General features: G+C 39.7%; 1 protein-coding gene, 1 long non-coding RNA gene and 2 pseudogenes across 2 annotated transcripts in view; 3 read left to right on the top strand and 1 right to left on the bottom strand.

The window, feature by feature from the left end:
- Positions 1–9,517, bottom strand: part of HSPA4 (heat shock protein family A (Hsp70) member 4) — a 37,469-nt gene extending 27,952 nt beyond the window's left edge. Inside the window, exon 1 of the mRNA XM_006923139.3 lies at positions 9,134–9,517. Within this exon, the coding sequence (XP_006923201.1) occupies positions 9,134–9,240 (107 nt within the window). The 5' untranslated portion in view covers positions 9,241–9,517. The remainder of the gene's footprint in view (positions 1–9,133) is intronic.
- On the top strand, positions 6–6,695 carry LOC102884871 (annotated as a pseudogene).
- On the top strand, positions 8,577–24,241 carry LOC107196497. The gene is made up of 3 exons (XR_001517887.2): positions 8,577–8,830; positions 21,403–21,470; positions 22,798–24,241. It is a non-coding gene; the product is annotated as an uncharacterized LOC107196497 (long non-coding RNA).
- On the top strand, positions 11,811–11,929 carry LOC112472032 (annotated as a pseudogene).
- Positions 24,242–26,218: the final 1,977 nt, after the last annotated feature.

The following is a 26,218-nucleotide window of genomic DNA, read 5'->3' on the forward strand; positions in this document are numbered from 1 at the left end:
AATAAAACAAACATTTAAACATATAACATTATTACAACATTACATCCAAAACCACAGGAGGCAAGATATATTTTAATAGTATCCATTAAGTCTGTAATTTTAACCATTATTTTGAGTAAAACTGTCCATGGAATGTCCATGGAATGGGCTGCCTCTTAGAATAACAGGAGTCCTGTCATTTTGATGTTGAGGCACAAGTTTTATGTCTACGATATACAGAGAGATGTCTGTAGTGGCTTAACCAGTCTCCACTATTCTCTAATTCTTAAGTCTGGGGCTCAAAATCCCAATATAAAACAATGTACGCTCATATCAACTCATCAATTAAATGTTTTTAAAAACACCTTATAGCTGTAACAACAGTCTATACACCCTGAAAACAACTCTTGTCCTATTTGTTTATAAAAAGTAATTGTTTATAAAGACTAGCTTCCAAAGACTCAGAATTTGCGACAAGAAACTTTATTCCCACTTCTGAACACATTCTTCCAAATCTCCAATTCATATACTGCCTGCTGGTTTGAGCTACTGCTGCTTATTTTAGAAAGCAAAACTGAAACCTGCTTAAAGGTACTATTTTAAAACACTGTGCTAAAGCTTAAAAAGTTAGTTATACTGGAATTGATGCTTTTAATATCATGCCCCCTATGCGTCACCCTGTTTTTCATTCTAATTAATCCCTCTGCAACCTTGCCCCGTGTTCCCTTTATTCTCATGTATCTGTCACCTCTCTTTCTAGTAGCTGTTTTCTCTCAAGCTATGGTAAGATCAAATTCACACATACCACCCAAAAAATCCCAAAGACAAAGCTCTTCCCAGAGTCCATTTCCCTCTCAAGCTAGTAAAGCCTTCTCTTCCTCCTACTTTAATTATAATGACAACATAGACTGCTTATGTAGATTATCTCATTTAATCCTCATAAGCACCCTCATCTTATCCTCCATTTTATAGAAGAGGAAACTGAGTCCATAAAGGTATTAAATGAGTAAATTTATCCAGGGTCATACAACCTGAAAGTAATGAGAGTAAGGACTCTAGATCATTTTGCCATACTCTACACTCTAGCTTTGACCCTCTCTATCCTCCTGGGACCCCTAGTTCTTTCAATTTAGCAAGGTAAGAAAGAAATAGGCCTCTGGAGACATACATACTGCCTTAGTCCAAATATTAAATGACCTATTGAGAACTGTTTTGCTTAAATAAACTTATCAGCCCTATGCAAATTGGCAGAATGCTGGGTCTCCCTGTGCCTTAGTGGCCCTTTCCAACAAGTAGGGAGGGTAAGAACCCCTAACACAGCTCATACTGCCCTTTAGGAAATGCCCAAGGCAATCTTACCCACTCCATCCACTCACTCTCTCCAATTCAAAAAGGCCCCTTAACCTAAGCCTTGTTGGTAAAACTACATCTCTCTCTAAAAACCATCAGATCTGATTTTTTCTAAAGAGTATCCCACCAATATCTCAATCCCAACATAACTAAAAGGCAATATTCTTTATCTTCCATTGCTTCCTGCAGCCTTTTCAGACCTCCATTTCAAAACAATTACTAGCTCTAAGAATAAAAACATTAATTTTCCCAACTTTCCTGTATGTCCTGTTGAAAGGTTAACTTCCTAGCCTACCTCGATAACTCTAGAAGCAAGAGCTTCTAATTATCATCCCCCCCAAAAAACAATTACCAACAAATAAAGCCCAGATTCCTTAATGTGGAACCTAAAAGTCTCTCACCATCCAACTCTATCCCCATTCTCCAGTGGCATCTCACAAACATAGTGACCCAACAAATTAAAGTCTTCCAATCTTACTGCTTTGCTCATGCCACTTTTGCCACTGAAATACTCTGGTCTTTCTAAATCACTCTCCAGAAATATCACCCGCTTTGTCTGTGAAACCTTCCCAAATCCCCCTCAAGGCAAAATTAATCATTCCTACCTCTTAAAACTTATTAAACTTGGCTTAAAACTTATTGGACTTTGGGAATGCAGATATAGAACATTTCCATCATCACAGAATGTTCTAGCATATACAGCTGCTCTAAATAATTTTTTCCTTGAAATCAGTTAACATTTTTACTTACCACATCTTCCTTTTCAACAGTAACAGGAAGTATTTCATATATCTTGAAAAGCTAAATACCAGTCTGTCTCACTTCAAGTACTCATCTTTTTTTGGTCTATGCACAGACACTAGAAACAGTTCCCGACTTCATACAAAACAATCAAATGTCACTAATGGAACATCAGTGTTCACCACCTAACAGCAATAACACATCAAATAAGGTATATAACTCTTACAAAGTATGGGGAAAGTCCACCCTTCTTATCATATCAAAGAAAATCATCAATATAATATCACTACATAATTCTTAAATTCTAAAATTCTGTAACAATAAGCCAACTACTGCACTAAAGAAAAAAATCCTTAGCTTTTCCACTATGCTATCAACTTGATTGATATGAACACATATGCAGTAAAAAGAGCTCTGGCTCCACAATCGGAGCCTGGATCTGTCCAAATCCGTTCTCTGCCTTTCTAGTCATGAGCTCTAGTCACAGCTTAACGTCTCTGAAATTCAATTGTTCGTCTCTAAAACAGGGAAATTACAGCACCTACCTCACATAGTTGCTATAAAGATAAATTTTGTTGATCCACTTTTAAAGGGCTTATATCAGATACTGGTACATAATAAATAATAAAATATTAGCTATTACTAAAGCTACAATGAAGCCTTGGTTCAAGTTTCATACAAAAATATACCAACCAGTCTGCTATGAAAGTTCTGTATCACCTTCTCAAATTGACCACTAAAATCCAGTCAGCCATCTTTAAAATTATCTACCCATGAGAAATAAAAAGTCATACTACTTCCATTTTAAAAAGACAATTTAATGATGGTCAATATGTCAAACTGCACCAATTAAAGGTTTTTCAAACTAAAAGCTTACAGAGAAAATATATAAATGTGAAGAAAGCCCAAAAAGATTAAGTTGAATATTAGCACCAGCACTAGAACCTAGTTCAGTGCTTTCTAGTGTGAGCTCATTGTAGAAAATTAGAAAACAAAGTATGAACAACAAAATAAAGGTTATTGATTCCACAACAATTACCCTCCCACTGAAGATGGCCACTGTCAGATTTAGGTAACTAGTTCTATCCTAGGACAGGCATATCGCGTTTTACTGCACTTCAGTTTACTGTGCTTCACAGATGTTGTTTTATACAACTTGAAGGCAAGACCCTCCACTGGCAAAAAGATTATGACTCGCTTTATGGTGACATTCACTTTATTGCAGTAGTCTGGAATGAAACCTGCAATATCCAAAGTATGCCTGTAAATATGTCCTTAAAAAAAAAAAAAAAAAAAAAACAAGATAAAAAGTGCCCCACTCAGTTTGTTTCTCCTCCACATATCCTTCAGTGGCTGAATTATTCCATCAGGATCTTGACAGGAAATAAGCATGACAAGGTATTTAAAGGCAACATATCAACTATGCTCATTCACTAGGAACTTCCAAAATTTGCATGCAGCCTGCATCCACCAATACTTATGGAAGGAAGCCTCTCTTTCGTCCAAGCAGGTGATGCGCCCTTGTCCCACAGCTTTCACAGCTGGGCCTTCATACACTAGGCAGTGTGCTAAGTATTCTACACTTGATTCTCCCAAATACACTTGAGAAAAGAACTACTGACCCAGTGTTATAATGAAGAACTGATTCGAGTCAAGTTAATGGGCCCAGAAACATGACTAGTAAATATTAGGAGTTCAAGACTCAAAATCAAGACTATTGGACTCCAAATCCTATACATGCATATTTTAGTACTGCAAACCATACCTGTTATACTTATTCCTACTTCTATACCTTCCCTTGAACTGTCCCAGTCTTTTCCTGAATACATTCTAATCCTATTTGCTCAAGCCTCACTCCTGCCCTTCCTCATCATTCCATCCTCCACTGATGTAACCTCTCCTCTGTACTCGATATTTTAAGTCTGTACTTAAATAACCTTTCATTGTTGCTTTATGTCATTCATATTTCCAACCAGAATGATTAAATCTCTAGACAGCAGAATCTTTACCCTATATTTCCTCTATAAATGACGCCAAATTAATGCTGCTAAAAACGTAAGTACTCAGATACTTGCTATTCGACTAATATTACTTTTCTTACATTCCAAATTATTGGAAGTTAATTCAAATCAAGTTCAAGACTGTTCTAACCTTTAGGACCTAGAAATATTCTTTTTAAGCCAGAGAATAGCACTGATCTCCCTGTCCTGGCTAAGAAATACTACTGACCAAATATTTATGCACATTCTGATACGATACTGTCAATAGCTGCTATTGGCAGATCCGTAAAAGGTAGTTTCATGTTTGTGTATAGAATAGCTCTCAGCATTAGCACAACTGTTGCTCTAATTCACTTTCTTAAACAACATAAGAGAATTAAGCTTTTAAAAGAACTGACAATAGTATTTAGACTATCATATAAGAGATGTTGGCATATCTGGCATGGAAACGGTTACTATATTAATCGTAGTATCTTCTGGTCACTGCCTTAGTCCCGAACTAAAAGTACCCAAAAAAAAGTTGATGTCAAACAGGCCAAAACAGTTACTAAAGCAAAGCAAATTCCTGAGTCAATAATAGGTAATCATATTTACAGAATATGATCCTATTTGTTTAAACACACACGGACCATGTATTTATAGAAATATTTATAGAAATACAGAGAAAGGTATACAAGAATACAGAGCAAATAATTAGAGGAAGAAATATAATTTTACTTTAGCACTTTAGTGTTTTTATTGTTACAGCAAACAAGCACTTTGTTAAGTCAGAAAAAAATGTTTTGATTTAGGAAACAATTTAGAATCTAATGACAAAGGTCGTGTAGATTACTTATACCAATTTTGTATACAAGGTTGTTTTAGTTCTTAAATGATTCTAAGAAATTACTTTCATACCCTCTGCAATCAGACATATGAGGGGGAGTGGTGTCTGAAGCTTTAGTTAACAAATCAACTTTCTTTTCTTTGAATCCAAAAGATCTAAGTCATCCTGCTGCTCTTAGATCTATACAACATGTAAAGACATTCGCTTCATAGAGGAATAATTTTCTTGCCAGAAACTATACATACTTTCAGCCCTTACTCTTTCAAGGGCAGTTATTAACAGCCAATTTCATCTCTTCAAATTATTAATATATTGGTTTATTAGGAACTAAGTCTATGAAACCGATAATATAAACAATTCATACACACAACTATTTTCTAAGTAACTAATTTCTGCCCTATAAAGTGTTCACTTTGGAAAGAAAGTATGGCTCAATCAACTTCTCTAATCTTTGGCAATCCAAAAACACTGCAAAAAAAAAGCTTTGTGGTTGTACCTTTTCTACTGCAATAATCCAACTAAATATTTAAAAAGCTTTCCATCTTGTTCCAAAGCCTATAGTCAAAAACTTCAACACTGGCACTCCTAATTTAGAACTCCAAAGTTCATCTCAAAGCTGCCCACCCTTCTCTCCCATGCTACCACAATACTGGAGAGCAGCATCAACTCACACGTGGACTAAATAGTGCAACAGCCTTCTAAATTATCACCCTGCTTCTTTTACACTTCTCCAATAAATCCATTCTCCAAAAAAATTAATCACATTTTAAAAATACAAGTTGGATCACCTCCCATTGCACCTAGATAAAAATCCTTAACATGATTTACAAAGCTTTGCCATAATCTAGTCTGCCCCACCTACCTCCTCTCCAGATTTATCTCACACCATTCTCTCAAGTGGCTCAAGACCAGCTATGACCTCTAAGTCTTGCCAAGTGTGCCAAGCTCTTCTTCCCCACTTGCTGTTCCTTCCGCCTGGAACAGCTCTTTCCCGGACCCATCACAACTTCCATGGTACTCAACCTCCAGGTACCAACTTAAATGGCACTTCTTTAAGAATACTGACCACCTCCACCCCACTTCCAGTACAAGTTATGTCCCCCTGTCATCGTATCTTGTACTTTTCCATCTGGGCCTTTACCAGTTAGTAATTAAGTATTTTGTGTAGCATCTGGCTTTTTCTACTAGCCACATCCATTTATTTGTTCACCAGAGCACCTCTAGTAGTTAGCACAAAGGATGGCATTTTGGAAACATTAGATATTTGCTAAAACGAAGGAAACCTAAATTTAGTGGAAAAGCAAGTGTCTTGAGGAACTACAGCAGCCCCAGATCCAAGATGGCAGCCAGCAGGAGGCTAATGAAGGAGCTTGACATTCAAAAATGTGGAATGAAAAATTTCCATAACATCCAGGTTGATGAAGCTAATTTACTGACTTGGGAAAGGCTTATTGTTCCTGACAACCCTCCATATAAGAGGGACTTCAGAATTGAAATCAACTTTCCAGCAGAGTACCCACTCGAACTACTTAAGATCACACTTAAAACAAAGATTTATCACCCAAACATCGACTAAAGGGGGCAGGTCTGTCTGCCAGTAATTAGTGCTGAAAACTAGAAGCCAGCAACCAAAGCTGACCAAGTAATCCAGTTTTCCCTAGTACTGGTGAACAACCCCTAGGTGAGCACGCCGTTTGGGCCAACCTAGCTGAAGAATACTTTAAGGGCCATTAAAAAAATTCTGTAAGAACGCTGAAGAGCTTACAAAGAAATATGGAGAAAAGTGACCTGTGGCCTAAAATCTGCGGTGACTGATTCCAGCCAGTGTGAGCAGAGCCCCACAGCAGTGCATTTGGACAACCTGCAAAGCAGATCTCTGTAGAAAACTGACACCAGCCACCACCACCTGGCGTTTGCTTGTGGCAGTTACTAACTTTCTACAGTTTTCTTACTCAAAAGTGGTCTAGGTAATCTGTAAAGAAAGGATTAAAAATTTAAGATTTTCTCAAAAAAAAAAAAAAAAAAAAAAAGCAAGGGTCTCCTCTACGTAAGGCTCAACTGGCTTCTCAACAACTGAATCAAACTCCTGTTACCCCAACAACTTGAAATGAGGTACTTTCATCATAGCCATCCCTCTAGAATGGTCTCATTTCCACTCACACAAAAACAAACCTATATCACAGTCTGTACCCCTGAGGTATAAAACCATTTTTCCATAACCACTTACAAAGATTAACCTTTCTGCTCCCATGCTCTACTTAACCAGACTCCAACAGAGAAATATAAGCTAATCAAAATCAGTTCAAAAATTACATGGGTATATGGCATCCCTGTAAGTTCCTGGGGGAATAGAAAGGAAAATATAGGGAAAACATACAAGGAAAACTATTTAAAGTATTTAAAAGGTATTTCTTGTCACAATTACATGGTGTATTTGGTCACCCATCACTTAGTCTTTGAGGCAAATTTAACTGCGATTTGGGAAAATTTAATTTTACTGAAATGACTCAGTTTCAATGGAATTCATGGTAAATCTGTTGTAACTGCTATTTGTCTAAAAAAAATAGAGCATAACATAACAGTCTAAAAGAAAGGACAGGAATACTATTCCAATATTTGGGATTCTCTTCCCTCTGAAGCTAAAAAGTGTCCAATTTTAGGCAAGAAAGGACCTAGATGTTACATGCCTAACACAGTGCTCTAGACTTTTTAATTCCTTGGAGGCTATCTTTACAGATTAAGAAAAGTAGGATCTAGAGAGGAATACAATATCAAATAGGAAATTAATGCCTAAACGCTTAAAAATAAACTTTAATGCTTAAAAAAAAAACTTCAGCATACAATACCCTTTCCTGGAAATATAAATTAGAACATAATACCCATTATTAAAAACTGTAAAAAATAAAAAGGGGGAGTGAGGTGTAATGAAAATGTTTTAAAATTGATTATGAGGATTGTTACACAATTTTTGTGACACAAAAACAATCAAACTGTACACTTCAAATTTCATCTCGATATAGCTGTTAAAAACTATAAACGCAATCGAAAAGGGACATCAAACTTCAGTTTGGGGATCTGAAATGGGTTTTCTGGGGAAGCATCTGGATTAGGTCTAAACCAAGGGGTAGAAATATGACAAGTGGAGGGAAATGCTGTGAGCCTTCTAGGTAGAAAAGATCAGGCTAACAGGGCAATCTAGTTTGGTTAGCAATCTGTTTAAGAAGCGTGACAAAGGTCAGGGTAAAAAACGCGCCTTCGAACAGATGCCCGTGAACGGCTACACTGAGAACCTAGAAAATAATACCAAGCTGCTTAAAGACTTTGTCCAAGAGAAAGACAGTGGACTAAAAGGCATCTCTACGTACTCAAAAAGTAGACTTTTTTACTCTAACAAAGGAAGGACCTGAGTGAGTCACGGTTTTTTAAAGCTATGTCTATACTGGTCCCATAAGTTACTATAGATTCTAAAAGTCAAAGTGAGTCCCTGAGTCATTAATAATTGCAGTCAACACCCTGGCTGGAATGTATTACTGTGAAAATGGATGCGCACAAAACAGCAGAGAATGACCCAACATAGTTTAATATACGGAAACGATGTGAAGAAAACAAAATGAATGCAAAGGTTATCGAGAAAGCATCAATTTTATGAAAAGCTTTCTGATATATGTCTGTCTCACCCCAATCCCGAGATCCCTGGTCCGTCCGGAGATTGACCCTCCGGCTCCCTCTCTTCCGGGCGCCGCCCCGCCCCCACGCACGTGGGACTCAGTCTGCTCCGCTGTCCTGCCACTAGCAGACGCCTGAACCCGTTCAATTTTTATTAAGTGCTTGCTGTGTACAAAACTCTGAACGCTGTGTTGGGCTCAAGAAACGTCAGTATGCCCTGGGCATGGTCTCTGCCCGCTCAAAGACGACGATCTATCCTACATCCCAGGTCTGTATGCTTTCTCTCCAGCTCTTACCAGTACCCTCCGTTGGTTCGAGTACCCGCTCACAGCCTTCGCTTAGCCGGCGGGCCACCGGGAAAAGGCCTCGCTCCCTGGCGCAGACCCATACGGCGGGTCACGGCCACTAGTCACCTGGCATCCGGTGCGGAGGGGGTCCTCTACCCACCAAGCCTTCGGTTCGGAAAGGAGGAGACTCCCTGACCCGCGTTCCCCAGCTGCAAGGGTGGCAGACCCGAGCAGTTGCTACCTCCCCACCCCTCGTGCACGCGGCCGGCCTGGCCCACACTCACGGCGTGCAGCGGTCGCTGTACTCATTAGCTATGGTCTCGATGCCGCCGGCGCGTGCCACAGCAACGTAGCAGCTCTGGAAGCCCAGGTCTATGCCCACCACCGACATGGCGCTGGCTGCAGCTCGGGCTCGAGCCCGGGTCCGGCCGGCGAGACAGGACACGGACCCCGGCGGGGCTGGCACGCGTAGAGCGGGCCGCGTGGGCCGAGGGACAGGTGCTAGTGAGGTACGTGCGAGTGTCCACGCGAGCGCCTAGGTCCTCGGAAATGGGACCGCAGCGGAGCGCGCTGCTCAGGCCGGCTCCGGCTCAGCGGCCGCAGAGAGAGCGCCGGTAGCGGGGGCGGAGAAGATCTCGAAAGATCTCGTTGCGACGAGAGTAAAGCCGCAGAGCGATAACTGCGAAGGAAAGGAATGTTCTCGCGAGATCTGGGCTCAGACGCTTTTCCTTTTGAGGTCCCGCCCCCAGGTACGTACAAGCGTACGTCATGTCCCGGCACGATAACTTGGGAAAGGATACAGGCGGTGGAGAGATGTATGAGAGGCAGAGCTGGCCAATTGAACCTGCACACAGAATCCGCCACGGGGGCTTTCCACGGCGGCAAAGAACAGTGAAGCACCTCCCCTTCCAAAAGAATAAAGGCTGGCTGGAAGCGCATTTGGCCTACTTCCGCCGTTTTTTCTTTATCTCCAAAGAAACTTCCGGTGGTGGGGTTCCCCCCCGCCGGAGCCCCACCTTGTATTGGGCCCCCAAAATGGGAGGGCCAGCTAATCTTCCAAGTCCAGAGGCCCCTCACCTCTACCCTCGGGGTGGGTTGGATGGTAGAGGTGAAAGCCGCCGTTGGAACCCGGCCCCGAGTAGGGCCTCAAGTCGAGCTATGTCATAATCAAAGACAGCGCCCTCTCAGGCAGGAATCCACTCTCAGTCTAACCGCCTTGCTTTTTTCCCTTCAACCTTGTCGCACCGTTCTTTAAACCACTCATGTCCTTTGTTCAGTCTGCGGGGTTAAGCCTTTTAATCCCCAATATATTCCAAGCCCCTGTCTTGAGCTGGATGCGAGGGGCACATGATACGTTACCTAGGTGCGTTCAGGCCAGCCAGTAAGTGATAGAATTACAAAAGCTAATGAATATTTAAGTGCCTCTCACTCACTTAACATGGGCACCTGGGAGAGCAAAGAGTTGCTGAGAGTTACGGCGTGTTCCAGGTGCGGAGGGTAAGCCAGCTTGTGATCAGGAAGCAATTTTATGTAATAAGCATTTCTGATAAATTGCTTAATGAGATTTCAGAAGAAAGGGCATCTGAATCTCCAGTCTCCAGTAATTTGTTGTGATTTCTTGTTCTGAATAATTATGATTCTACTATTAAGGGCTCCTAGCAAAAAAAAGCTTTTTTAAAGAAAAGTTCCATTGACCTTAACCTTCCTCTATTTCCAATTTTTCTCCTTCCTAGGAGGATATAAGTAACACCAAGGACAGTATTGGCCTTAGTTATGATGGTTCCTGTCTCCGTCTGCTCTAGGTTATTAAAGACTGGGCAAATAGAGGCCATCCTGCCCCAGGCAGAAATGTTTAATCCACCTAAAAAATCACTGCATCTGGGTTACGGACTCTGCCTCCCCAACCTTTAGCTAAACTAGCAAAAAGCACGCCCATATCTCTTTATGTTCCAGTTTCATATCTACTTGCCTTATTTGCCTTGGCAATGCTTTCAGTTTAAAATACCATCAACCCTATCAATCTTTTTACGGATTTGTCCTTCTCAAAATAAAACATAAGTAAGTAACATCAGTCACAGAGAGTACTCATCCTGCTATAAATAGTTTCCTGGATCATCAAACTTATAGCTCAAGAGGCTATTCTGGGTTATTTAAATAAATGAAGTCAGAAACAGTTATTTAAGAATTCTGAAGAATCTTAATGACAAGTTTCCAAAAATCACAATCGTGAAACAATGAAGTTGCCAGAATAATGTTGGAGGCACTGCGGTGGTTGGAGCACAAGTTCTTTTCATTCAGCAGAGTATTTTAGAAAAAGGAAGTGGTCAAATGCCTTTTACTGGTGGGATGATTAATTTAGTTCCAAGCAATCAGGAAAGTGTTTGTTTGTTTGTTTGTTTGTTTTAAAATACAGTATTTATAGGCTGCTCACCATGAGAAAAAAGGTTTTCAGTCATTTGAGATTTCATAATCATCCCTACCAACTGTCCTACAGAATCCTGTCCTACACCCTATAGCAGTTTCTGTAATTCTTTGCTTCAGGAGGAAGCTACAAACTCAGAAAATGGTGTTTTCTGGTCTCCCTGATATCATAATGAGTGGACCAGTGCCTTTAGTCAAACCAGCACTTCTTTCTAACACTCTAAAACTCTAATAGCTCAGTAATAATTGTAGTTACTTTGTCTCTAGCTCCTACAGTATGTGCCAGACATTGTGCTGAGTGATTTGAATGTCATAATTCATTTAATCTTCATAGCAAACCCATTAGGTAGGTGTTGTTTTCCAATTTTATAGTTGAGGAAACTGAGACCCAGAGAGGTTTGGGAACCTGTTCAAGGTCACGCAGCTTTTAAAACTCTGACTTCAACATGGACCTCCTACAACTACACCACTACTTTATTTAATTTCATGTTCCTTCTAGAGGTTCATCAAAGTAATTGTGGGAAATACAAAAGAGTAAGAGTCTATAGCCCTGCCACCCTGAATGTACTTGATCTCCTCTGATCTTGGAAGCTAAACAGGGTCAGGCCTGGTTAGTACTTGGATGGGAGACCACCTAGGAAGACCAGGTGCTAAAAAAGAGTAGGAGAAAGAATTCAACTAGAGTCATTCACTGCTGATATTTTGAAATACTTTCAGTGTTTTTGTTACATATGGTGGTTGAATTTGGTTGTGCTTTTTTTAACATTAAGTTAAAGTGTGTCCTCCAGGATAGTGTGCCAGGAGATATTAATAGGTTAACATTATCATTTTAAAGGCTCTGAGAAGTCCTGTTTAACTTTGTTTAATCAGAAATATAAGTATAAATATAAGAAATACTGGTTAAGGAGTAATAGAACACAATTTAGACTCCTGCTTTTTCCCCTCAAGCATTTTTCTGATTATAATGCTCTTCTGATATAAAAAAAAAAAAAAAATCATTACAATCCACTTCTAACTCCAAATTGCCTAAATCTTAGGGTCCTTCCTCACTCTATAAAATGGTTGGCTTGCATTGTAGCACTATGATCTAATTCTGAAGTCCCTCTCCAAAGCCCCACTTTTTGCCCTTTGTCAGGCTGATTACACTATAACATTTGGCCTGCAGTATCAGGCCCAGCCCTTTCCCTCTTTATAATGTTAAAATATTGGATGAACTTTGCACAGATTTCTCCAAGTCAAACAAGCTGATATGATCATGAATATTTAACCCCTTCATCTAGGTCCCTTGATCACTAAAAATTTCCCTGGCCTAACTCACAACCTCCTTATCCATCACTCTCATCCTCTTTTCATTCAGTCCCAGACCCAGCCTTTTTCCACCTCCAGCAGCTGGCATTCCAACTCCACCCCAAAGTCACGCTTGTTGGTGTGGTCTGTTGAGAGTGGAAACATGACTCTGACCTGCTCAGCCCAGTTCTGCTCCAGCTTGTCCTTTCCAAAGTGTGGAGGGAACCGGCACCCTCACTCCCTCCCCCAGGGAGCTATCCTGCCATAGTAGCAGTTGCCATCTCCTTTCTACAAATTACAAAGCTTTCTTCACCACCTTTTGTTTTAACTATCTAATTCATCAGAACTCAGTATATCCTGTACTGGTTTCCCTTAGGCTGAAAACAGCTCATTTATCTCAGGACAAAATGCACTTTACTTAGTGCCTCTAAGATTCAAAGACAATGATTTTAAAAATGTCCTGTGGCCTCTGATAATAACTCACTTTTCCTGATTAAAGAGGAATTTTGAGTGTGAATATTTGTAATTCGATAAAAAATCAGTGTTACTAGGAACAATGTTACTGTGAACAAGTTCATGTGGCATTCTGCCCATACATTGCTTCACAACCAAAGCAGGACCATTTATTTTCTTGTTGACATGTAGTTAATGTTCAAATGCAGTGTGAGGTAAAAATCTAAATATATCACAGACGATTACAGTTTGACACTTGGGTGCCAGCAGTGCAAGCTCTAACTCGGAGGAGAGTGACTAACATGTTTTCCTGGCAATGGCACAGGAATCCATCCCTTTGGCAAAAGGCAGCAGTAGCAGCAGGAGCAGCAGCAGCAGCAGCAGACTGAAACAAGAGAAGAGGTGATCTGAGCTCACTGGAAGCATCACAGTTTCTCTTCCAGGCAAGACAAAGACAAGCCTGGAAAAGATGACCAAAAGAAGCTTCCACTATAAAAATATTTTGAAACAAAAAGCATGATAAGAACTTCACGTATTCTTGAAATGCTTGGAAAGAATGAGTCATCTCTTGGTATCCAGGGGGTATTGGTTCCAGGACCCCCATAGAAATCTAAATCCATGGAAGCTCAAGTCCCTTATATAAAATGGTAGAGTATTTGTATGTAACCTACACACGTCCTCCATATACTTTATTATTTTTTAAATTTATTATGATGACATTGGTTAATGAAATCCAATAAGTTTCCAGTGTACAATTCAACAGTAAGTCATATATACATATATTGCATTGTACGTTCACCTCCCATAGTTAGATTTCTTTCTGTCACCACATATTTGATCTCCTTTACCCCATCTATCTCCCCACTCCTTCCTCACCCTCTCCCCTCTGGTAACCACTAGTCTATAGTTCATGTCCCTGAGTCTCTGTTTGTTTGTCCTGTTCATTTGTTGCTTTAGGTTTATATCCCATATATGTGATATCGTGTGATTTTCAACTTTTTCTGTCTAGCTTATTTCACTCAGCATGATTATCTCAAGATCCATTCATGTTGTCATAAATGGCAGTATTTCATCTCTTCTTATAGCTGAGTAATAGTCCGTTGTACATATGTACCACGTCTTCCATCCAGTATACTTTAAAACATCTCTAGATTACTTATAATACCTAATACAAAGTAAACGCTATGTAAACAAAGTAAAAGCTACGGATAGTTGTTATACTGTATTGTTTAGTAACCAATGACAAGAAAAAAAGGCTGTACATGTTCAGTACACTCAACCATGGTAGGCCTAACTAAATAGCACATGTCAGCAACAAGGTAACTTATTTTATAGTTATATTTTTTTGATCTGGTTTCATTCCATGGATGCAGAGCCGGTGGATACAGATGGCCCAAATGTACTCAGCAGAGAGTAGGAATGTGGTTATTAAGTCATTTTTCAAGACTGGTTTACTGGTACTTTAAGAATACTATATAGTCTATTAAATATGAATATTTTGTGTCATTTCCACTAAAGGCCAAAGTTTATTTTTGAAGAAAGAGAAGTGACCTTAAAGATTCCAGCTGAATATCCTTATGGAGTGTAACAGCCAGAACCATTGAGCAGAGCTCGGGATATCTTTTTTTATTCTAATAGTATTAGCACATATTGTGAGTAGTCAGGAAGCAGGAGTACGTTCATCTTTTGTGTGTCTATCGCCCCTAAGTGAGATGAAATCCAGAGGCTCAAGAAGGCCCTACCTGTACCAGTCTTTTAGAATGCCTGCCGAAAATGCCTCCCTTAGGGCTTGTCTCTGATATTCTTTCTCAGGGCTTCTTCCCTAAGTGTAAAATCCCCTTCCAAAATTGGGAGGACACAGTGACAATCTGGCATCTTCATGTAAATAGAACCACGTGATTGAAGAAATTTATGAATGAGCTTCTCCCTCCCCCCACCTCCCACACCCCTACCCCACTCAGCATGTACTTTCCCTAGATGAGCGTCTTCCTCTAGGATCTCCAATGGAGTTTTCTAAAGAATGCAACACAGTTTCACATTTGAGAGTTGCTGCCTGTGAAACAAGGCTGGCCACTTGCCCCTCCTCTGTGTGCAGTAGTTCTCTTGACCAAAGGTGTGATTGCTAGTAGCAGAGCGCCATCCTATCAGAACTGCTAGAGGGAACACAGTGAAAAGAAGCTTTATTAATTACAACTGTAAAACTGGTGCCAGAAAAGACAAAGACAGACAAATAAAAGTCTAGAAACAAACCCAAGTATGAGAATTTAGTATATGATACATGGCATTTCAAACTAGGGGAGAGGGTATGGTATTGGGACACTAGCTAACCATTTGGGAAAAAACTTTAGATCCCTACCTCAAATCATATAAAAGAATATATTTCTGGTAAATCAAATATTTAAAGGTTTACAAGTTAAATTTCAAAAATAAAACCATATAATTATCAGGAAATATATATGTATATAAACAGAGAATTAACTTTTGTAAGCATAACATCAAAGACAAAAAGTAAAAGCAAAGGTAAGAAATGAATGCAAAAAAGACCATAAACAAAATGAAAGGGAACAAATACAAAGTTAAGAAAAAAAATTAGAGATAAAGCAAAAAGATTACTGCTTGCTCTTTCAACATCACGGGAAAACATTGTCTAACGAGCCCACCTAAGGGCCCTATAATTCTTTAGGAAAATGCAGCTTTGCTTGATTTGCCATTTTCTATTGATTAGGGCCCAGACTCTATAAAATTAGATGTTAACTTATAGAAGCCTGGTAAGTTGCAAATGGTTTTTGTAGAGGAGAGATGCAAATGATGTCTGGTAGAAAACATATTCCCAGGGGTTAAGCTTTTATTGCCCTGTAGAATGATAACAAGTTTTGTATTTGATTTAGCAAACTGCATTCTTTCTTTCATTTCAGTCTTGAATTCTCCATTAAATTAGCTTTACTATGCTAATTAATGAGTTAAATAAATTAATAAGTTAATGAGTTAAATGACTTACCTGTCCTTATTATACATATTTGTATGTTTTTAAATTTTTAAAAAGTATATTTTGTCCTCAAAAAGTTAAACACAATTACCACATGATCCAGCAATTCCACTCCTATGTATGTACCTAAAGGAATGAAAGCAAAGACTCAAGTAGGTACTTGTACATCAATGTTCATAGCACCATTATTCCCAATAGCAAAAATGAGAAAACAAGCCAAGTGTCCATCAACAAATGACTGGACAAACACAATGTGGTATATCTGTACAGTGGAACATTACTAAGCCATTAAAAAGGGTGAAATTCTGACACAAGCTACAATATGAATAAACCTTAAAAACATTATGCTAGGTGCAGTAAGTCAGACACAAAAGGGCACTATTGTATGATTCCACATATGTGAGATATCTAGAATAAGCAAATTCATAGAACATAGAATAGAGGTTAACATGAGCTGTGGGAAGAGGTGAATCAAGAGTTATTTTTTAATGAGTACAAAGTTTCTCTTTGAAATGATGAAAAAGTTCTGGAAATGGATAATGGCGATGGTTGGACAACATTGTGAATATACTTAATGCTACTCAATGGTACACTTAAAATGCTAAATTTTATGTTATATTTATTTTACCACAATAAAAAATTTATTCTTGGAAAGAAATATTATTATATATAGCATCAAAGAGGTAATAGTCTTGATATATACATCATCGAGCGCTCCCTCCGCCCTCGCCCAAAAGTGCAACTGCACCAAGATCACCTGCCACAGGTATTACGCACACCTGCATCCCCACGCTGTCAACTGCTGCGAGAAGTGTGGCCACACCAACAACCTATGCCGTAAGAAGTTCAGGGCCTCTCCACCACTTCCTCCACCTGAAGGGCGGCCTCCTGCCCAAACCCCTTGGCCCTGGGGCCTCAATAAAGTTTCCCTTTCATTTCCTGGGGAGGGGAAAAATAGACCAAAGGTTGGAAGATAAAGTTGACCAAAGAGTAGATACGTATGGCAAACATACAGTGATCAACCTCATTTGAAGTTTTTTAAAATGCTAATTAAAATAATAACAAAATTATATTGGGAAAAAAATTGCAATACCCAGTACTGGCTAAGGTGTAAGGGACATTATGTTCTGGTTCAGTCTCTCTAGGAAGCATTTTGGGGAAAGTACATATACACTATGACGACAATCCTCCTTCAAGGAATGTCTCCTTAAAAAACAATGGGCAAGACTGCTTCCCATGCGCATACAGGAGAGGGAGCATGATAGATGGCATAGGGCTCCGCAGCCCTACCACTGGGCTTGAATACCAGTCCTGAGTGAATACGCATTAGTGACGTAGATGGCATAGGGCTCTGCAGCCCTACCACTGGGCTTGAATACCAGTCCTACCACGCATTGCCTGAGTGACTTTAGGCTGGTGGCTTAATCTATAAGCCTCAGTTTCCTCACATGAAAAATAGGGGTAATAATAGGACCTAATGCATAGGATCAACACGACAATTAAATAAGACAATTAATATAAAATATACATAGCCTGATACACAACAATAGCTCAAGAAATATTAGAGATGGTTGTTATCGTTGTTTCTCTAAGAGGATATTGTGTTAAATTTTTCCCAGAATTGGTGATTAGAGCCCACAGGTGAGAGCAAAAAAGTGCTAACTAACTCACACCCTTAAGAAAATTGCCAGTAATTGGAGCCAGCCAACTCCCCCGAAAGTGGGCCGAAACAGCCTAGAGTTTGAAGCCTCTTCCCCACTCCAGCCACCCTCTAGTCTCTGTAAGAGAAGTGGGGAGGAGTGAAAGGGAGATAGATGGTGATTTGCTTTGTGGGGAGTGCAGAATTCATGGTGAGAAGAGATTTCCTCCTCCCCATAGGAGAGGGGCGGAAAGTGCTGTCGCTTCTAGAAAGACAAGTGAGAAAACTAGAGAGAAGAGTACAAGGAGGAGAGAGACCTGCATTCTGTGTTTCACTTGACCATCTGCTGAGGCAACATGCTTGCCAATTTCTCCCCTTTGACAAAGGAGGGACATGTATGAACAAAAAAGAACTGGAGCAAACTGGCTATATGAAAAGACCAGGAGAGAAAAGTAGTCTGGTGTGACATGGGCATATGTACTTCCCCTGGATCCACTGCACATTGGAATAGGTGGCTGAACTTGGACCATCTCACCACTCTACCCAAGAAGGCTGCTGGCTCAGAGAGGGGACCCTGCAACAAAAGGCAGCAGATGAGAAGGAATGGTCAAGATAAAGCTAGGATACCCCTCATCAGGGAACCGTGGAGTGAGAGGCCCGGAGGGGCCCTCTGGACACCTATCACACGGTAGGCATTAACATAGAGGCCCATCAGCACAGACTAGAGAAGTAGGAACAACCGACAAAGAAAGCGTTATAGAAACACTCAGGCATGTCTGAAACCTCGAGTCGAGGTTTCTATTACCTCCAGCTAAAAGTATCTTAACATACTTCTTTCTCTGTAGACTGGATCTCTCTCCATGGACTGGCTGCCCCACAGCTCAGAATGAACATGCTTCAAGCCCAGCCCTACACAAGGATAAAAATTGAAGACCTTTAGTTTTAATATAAAATTCCTAGGTAAAAGACCCTAATTGTTCCAGCATAGCCTGGAATACAGGGTCACCAACACTCAGTCTCTGAGGACTGTCATCATGAGCTATAAAGATCCCCCACAAGATGTCTCACAGTATTGACATAGTGACAGAAATGTTATGCCCCAGAGTTAGAGAGCTGAGGAATCCAAATAGGTTTGAGTGAGCTTTGAGATAAACATTATTTGTGGGGATATATGGGGAGAGGCATTCACTATACCTCACTTTCTGCAGAGTTTCACAAGGTGATGTGTAGGGACTATAGGGTTTTGGAAGGAGCAGAGGAGTCTTGATCTGAAAAGAGTTAAGGGATGTCATTGATTGCCAGAGAGAAAGAAAGAGTTGTCATGTCATCTACAGTGTAACCACCTTCCACTGCAGCCCATAAATCTTCAATAATGTCATGGGATGCTTGGTGTGGTCGGATTTCTGGTGGGCACCTGCAAGGCGGATGCAGCTTCATTCTAGGTATGACCTGGGATAGGAACAGAGATGGAGAAGTCTGTAAGGAATTCAACCTCTAAAAGTGTAGAATGGTCTTTGAATTTAATTATCCCACACTCTGGATACTGGAGTCAAGTTTACTCAATTCTCCAAGTGCACTGATGCCCCTAGTGGGGGGAGGGGGGAGGAAACCACAAATATTTTGCCAAAAGTGCCTGATTAAATAACATGTGGTTAAATTAAATCCACTAACTACAAGTTGGAATCCTGATTCTTCACAGGATGGGATTTCTGGGCTCTGTTTCCTTATCTGAAGTTTTGCCGGTGAAGTGAAAAGGTGAAGAGTTTCAAAACTCCTTTTTTAAAAATTGATGTATAATTGACACACGGTATCTTATTAGTTTCAGATGTAAGGAGTTTCAAAACTCTTAAGTGGTCTTTAGAGTCTAAGACCTCCAGTCTATATTTGCTTCTTTGGGTAACAACTGGTCCAAAGAATCAAATTTCCCCAAAATCCGGTTAGAAAGGGGCTGTTTTCTCACCATGTTGATTCATATACCTGAGGCCTTAAAACTCTTAGGTGGTGGGAGCGGGGATTTCTGTGATTTCTAGGCCACATTAAGCCAAAGATGGTCTTGAGGAAGAATGGGAAAAAATGGTAAAAAAAAGAATGAGTAATTTGGAATACTACTAAAGTATCTTTAACATTTGCCAGTTTGATTTTATAGCACTAAGATTGGAAAGAGGGAGGGGCAATTCTTCTGGGGAAGGAAACGTGGAGTATCGTGTGAGACTCCTTGGACTGTTTAAAGGTCTAGGAAAGGATTCATGGTCATTTACCAGTATCATTATCACGTTGCCACTGTTTAACTTTGAACAAAGGTTTATGTCTTCTGCTTTAAGGAAAAGTTCTCAAATTTAGTGCCACTGGAATTAAATGGTGACAGTTTGCTGTGGAGCTATTTTCTTTAACTGCTTTATAATCCTTCTCTTCACCACCCTGACAGTAGAAGTGGGCATAACCCAGGCTGAGTCGTTCACAGTACCTCCCGACCCCCCCACACTGGGCCATGAAGACTGACCTAGATGAGCATGTGACCAAGCACGGGGTGCTCTTCGCAGAGATGTGTCTCTTGCAGCTGGTGGGGAACTTCCTTTCTTCTTTGTCTTGACAATGTTCAACTTTATCTAAGGCCTGTGTTCTTAGGAAACTGAGATGGTTAAGAAATTCCCCTTACCCTTTCACGTTTCAGCTTACTACAAAGAACCACTCTTCTTCATGCAACTTAGATAAGACTCACAGATGACTCCCTTGTTTACCTATGACAAGGCCAGACACAGACTCTCCAAATTCCCATGCATTGTCTTATAAATGATTATCTGAACTATTTTTCCCCGTGAAACTAGCTAGACACAAATGTTTCCTGTTGAGCTGACCGAGACCCCCTGATTACAAAAACAATTACAAATGTAAAATCACCCCACCTAGAAGTTGTCTACTGCTCCCTGCAAATGTCTCCACATAAAACCATCCTGCTGACACACTATGGTCTTCCGGTCTGGGGTGCTCTCCCTGTTGCAATATCCAGTTTGCTTATTTGTTTGGCTTTTGTCTTTGACATGCTGTGAATTTTAAGGATGTGTTGTAAGGTTCCACCTGGCCAACCACAGAGAGAGGTCTGAGGGAATTAGGCTGCTACACAGAAAGTAGAGACTAGCTTGTCTTGGCAAAAGACATCACATCCCTGTGTCTGGGCCCAGGTGCCTAAAGCTGCCCTGCTCTGGCATCTACTGGTATCCATTTCTTAAAACTCTGTTTTTACAAGGTTTACTTTGATTTCAGTGTCTGTCACTTGCAAATTGAATAGCTCTGGCTAATAAACTCACCACACTTAGAACTCACTTTGCAAGTGCAGTAAGTATTTTCATGTAAAAATGCTGGGTATTAAAATGCACTTTCAGGATTTATTAATGATAAAAAGCCCTTCATATTGATATTGACCAGACTTATTGTGGTGATCATTTCGCAATACATACTGTTAACGCACAAAATTCAAATTCAAATTTAAAGATCTGATGTTGTCCGTGATATTTTAAAATGTGTTATAATTAGTTAGGATTCAGTTATGGATATAGAAAATATCTACATTTCCCAAAAGAGAAGCTCAAAAATCTCTGTAGGTAGGAAGACATAATACGCATCACTTTTGTCTTGATCTCTATTTTTCATAAGGAAAGTTTTCCATAATAAAAATGAATTACTTGTGTTTAAAACGGGGGTGGGAGGAGTCAAGACCATTAAGCTCAAGTTGGAATAAAGTCATTTTAGCCTCAATACTTACTTTACAGGGAAGGCCCAGTGGAGTCGGTGGCAGCCAGAGAAATCTGATGAATAGGGGCATATGTCTGGAAGAAAGGTGAGAGCCTCATTCTGAATTTCACATGAATTTTAATAAAACAATCATCATATATTTGACCTGTCAATTAAAATGTTTGGATCTAGAACACAGAAGTTTATCATCCTCACCAGGAAAGGGAGAGAGAAAGAGAGCTAAGATAGACATTTTCATTTCAACTGGTGTCCTTTGCGTTTGCTATATGGCATTTCTATTTGGCCACTTGTAGGCCTTTGCAAACCAGTGTGTTATTTTTCCCACTATACCTAGACTAGATAAATTTACATGGAAAGATTTTGCAGAACGAATCTGCTATAGAACAGAATGTACTTCCTTTGTTTCTACTGCTCATCATTCATTCCTTGAGGTATTTTTCGAATCCTCCTCATTCTGGTGGGCTGCTAATTGTGGATCCCAAGTCATTAGCACCTAAAAAGGTGTCACTTTCCCCATGAGTAGAAGGATGAGCACATGTCTGTAAGTAGCCAAGCAAACTGCTGATAGCAGCTATAGAACACAACCTCTCAGTACTAAGATCTGGACTTTTCTGGTTCAAAACCTACTCAAGACTGGGTGTGCAATTCCTCCTTCAAGACCAGCAGTCCCCAACCTCTTGGGCACCAGGAACTGGTGCTCCTATCAGAATCTAATGCCTGATGATCTAAATTGGAGCTGAGGCGGTGATGCTAGCGCTGGCAAGCTGCTGCAAATACAGATGAACTTATGCCGGCTCAGCCATAGCTCACCTCCTGCTGTGCGGCCTGGTTCCTAACAGGCCACAGACTGGTATCTGTTCATGACCCAGGTGTTGAGGACCCTTGTTCTAGACTATGAGTTATCTAATAAACTGCCAATAAATTCTTTTTGTTAATTTAGCTAAATAATTGTTTTTTATTTCTTGCAATTGAATCCTAAATGATAAAAGGGAAGCGGTCCTATGTTATTTCAAAATAAACAAAACTGGCTGGATGTGGGGGGAGAGGTGAATAATGGAAAAAGCTCAGGGATGTGCACCTTGAATAAAATATTTAACAAAGACATCTGAGAGACTCGTAGTTGGGGCTTCAGTGCACTTAGAGAACTGGGTAAATTTGACTCCAATATCCAGGGCCTGAGTCTTAGCTCTTTCACTTATAAAATGGGAATAAAGTCTACTTCCAAGAACTCTTTGGGAGCAAAAATCAGAACACCAATCTGAACCATCTTGATCACATATGAGATTTACTGAAGGGAAGCTATGATAACCCAAAGAATCAAAACAGAAAACAATCAGGTCTGGGTATGTTTTTTTCTCTGTATCTCATCTCTGCTTCTCTCAGCATATCAACTTCCTTCTCTCCTACTATAGATAAATTTGAATTACCAGAAAGGGAGCCAGCAAATCCTGGACTCACAGCTATGTCACAGCAAAGTATTTCATCAAAGACCAAGGACTCTAAGGAGCTCAAGCAGCTGTGTCTGAAGATAAGAGGATGTGACATAGCTTTCAAATGTGTAATTTTCAAGCTCTCTTGGAAAATGGCAATAATTGATGAAGGCAGCTGTCACCCCCACAGCCAGAAGTGGATGGAAGAGCCACCCTTTTTTCAGTAGAGAACCAGATATACCTCAGAGGCCCAAATGCCCTTCTCCCAGTTCCCTCTTCACAAAATAAGTGGTTGCCCTGCTTGAACCTCTTCTTTATGTAGCTGTTAGTCAAATTTTCTTACCCTGCTGGAAGAACTATTTTTTTCCTTGTATGCAAAGGCATATGAAGGAAGAACCCATGTTCAATTTTGCACCAAGGTAAAAAAAAAAAAAAAAAGATTAACCATAGCTACTAATCTTCAGAAAAAAGACTAATTCTGAATTCCAGGAAAAATGGGAAGATCATTCCTCTCTCGTTTTCTGGTCCTGGTGGAGCTAGTTTTTATTGAGCTCAGTTTTACAGTGCCTTGTGAAAATATTTTCACCGACTTTGGTGCAGGATCAGCTACATAATTTACTGAGCCAGGTGCGAAATTAAAATGCAGGAGTTCCTATTCAAAAGTTATTAAGAATTTCAGCAGAGCAATAGCAGAACAGTAAGCTAGTCTGGGAGTTTTCTAAGCAGGGGGCTCTGCATATTGCATAGTTTGCCTGCCCACAAAGTGGGCCCTGTTCTGCATGCAGCTCTCTAACCACAGGTGCTCACAAACAGGTCATGGTCGGGGCAGGAAACAACCATCCTAACCAAAAGCAGCCCAATCTGGAGAGATGCAACTCTCCCTGTAACACATGCCTTTTTCATCCATTCTTCCCTGAGTTCTTTGAGACATCATACAAAACTGGAAGACACTTGGGGAAGATTTTCGTAGAATAAAAGAATAGTTCACTTAACGACCAGTGAAGTGTTCATTCTTGCCAGATAGAAATTACTTGCAGCTTTCACAAGGGTTTTTCATTTTTTCAGCTTCTACCCATTAAGATTTATAAAATTTCGTATCTGAATTTTAGCCCGGGCCTCTAGACAAACCTGAGGGTCCTTTAAGCCCATGGGCTTCACTGGGAAACAGTAACATCATGTGTGTGGACCCTGTGTGGAACGCTCTAGACGCTTCTGATTAATTCTTGTAGGCTTTCTAGGTGTGCAACCAAATCATCACAAATAATGTCATTTGCTTCCTCCTTTTGATTTGTTGTATCTCATTCTGTTTCGCCTTTTCACATCTGCTATAATGCAGTTTCTTTAAAACTTAAATGACAAATAAATCTTAATATTGTTTTGTGGAAAACTTGAAAACTTGAGAATAAAGCTCATCTAGGAAAGTAAATGCCTAGGAGCAATAAAAACGATTGAGGGAAAAGAGCTAATTAGGAGAGACTTGGGCCGTCAGATATCAAAATAGCCTATAAAACCACAGAAATTTAAATAATGACACAAATACTGGTACAAATAGATCTTTGGGAGAAAGTAGAATGTCCAAACAAACTAAATTTGTGCATATATAGTATATTAGAGAGTGGCATTGCAAATCAATAAAAAAAAAGTGATAGGTTAGTAAATGGTGTTTCAAAAATGAAAAATTAGGATTAAGACTATAACCACAGTTGCATAGTTGTAATTAAAGAATTACAATGAAATACAAGAAACTGTTTTAATAATCTTGAGACATAGGCCATTCTAAGTATTAGCCAAATCTAGAAATCCATAAAGAAAAAGATTGCTTAAAATGCCTATATAACAATTAATACCTCTGTGTAAGGTAAATGATCATAAAGTTAAAAGACAACAGACAGAATAGGAAAAATATCTGTAAAGTATAAAACAGGGTTCATATGTTAAAAAAAATTAAAAGATTTTACAAGTCAATATTAAAACGATAAAAATCCAATAGAAAAAATAGGCAGAGATTTGAAAAGAGAATTCATGAAAGTCTTCCATGATCATACGAAAGCACTTAACCTCAGCAATAATATATCATATTGGCTTATTAGATAGACAAAAGTTAAAATTTGACTATTCTCAAGCCTGGTGAGGAAGCAGTTTGGGGTACAACCAACCTAAAGGGCATTAGGCTATATCTATCAAAATTAAAAATGCACATATCCTTTGATCCAGCAACTTCACTTCTAGGAAGTCATCTTAAAGAAACATGGGTGAGTGCTTAAACATCTATTCATCTCATCTTTGTGGTAAATGATCTAATTGTACAACAATAGGGTACTGGTTGGATAAATTATGGAATAACCATGTATTTCATATATGTAATACATCAAAAGAATGAATTAGATCTTGTAACGCAGGAGCTCCAGGCCAGGAACTTGCACCTGGGTTTTGGATTTCCGAAAAAACCACCAGAAGGACGAAAGGCATGCCATTTATTACTCACGAATCAGGGGAACTCAGATAGATGGCGGCTGACCGGAGCTGCAGAAAAAGCTGCTGCTGGCAGAGAGCTAGCAACGTTTTATACACACAGGCAGAGGGAGGGGTTATCTCACTGGGGGAGCAGCCGCCTGTGCTGCTAGAGTACAGGAGCTGGTTACAGGAGCAGATACTGTCCGTGGGAGCAGCAGAAAAAGTACTTGGTGCTCCAGGCCTGCTGGGAGCCCTTTGTTTACTGTCTTCCTTAGGGCTGCTGACCAAGCAGCCATCTGTCTTCTGAGTATGTGGAGGGGCTATGTTCTGAATTAACCCCACAGATCCGTATATACTAATGTGGAAAAAGATGTCTGCAGTACATTGAGGAATGAACAAGCAAGCTTAAGAGCAGAACAGATCGTAAGCTTCCATATTTTTTTAAGAACAAGATGTACTCAAAGGTCACATGACTCACCTCCATCTCTCAATGCTAAATCACTTTTCACCCCCTTACACTCAATTATTTTTTAGAGTATTTATGCTCATTGGATATTGCCTTTGTTTATTGTCTGCAGAAAATTCCAAGTATACAAGGACTGTATTTGTTCAAAGCTTTATCCTCAGTTCCTAATACATTTTATATGTTAAAAAATGAACAGGGACCCAGAAACATACATATACATTTCAAAACCTAAGAATGCAGATTTAAAGTAACAAAATCTCCCTGATCCGACACTAAATGCTAAGATATCCTAAAATAATTAATATTTGTGTAATCCTTCCTTTTGACAAAGCAGCTTATATAGTATCATTTGGTCCTACAGCCCTATAAAATGCATAAAAGTATAAGTAATTACACATATTTTTATTTTATGGTTTGCTAAAGACAGTCTTTCAACTGATGATCCCAATCCTGTTTAACTCACTCCTTTTCATTTTGTTTTCC

Source organism: Pteropus alecto, unplaced genomic scaffold, assembly GCF_000325575.1.
Source record: "Pteropus alecto unplaced genomic scaffold, ASM32557v1 scaffold78, whole genome shotgun sequence".
Taxonomy (NCBI): domain Eukaryota; kingdom Metazoa; phylum Chordata; class Mammalia; order Chiroptera; family Pteropodidae; genus Pteropus; species Pteropus alecto.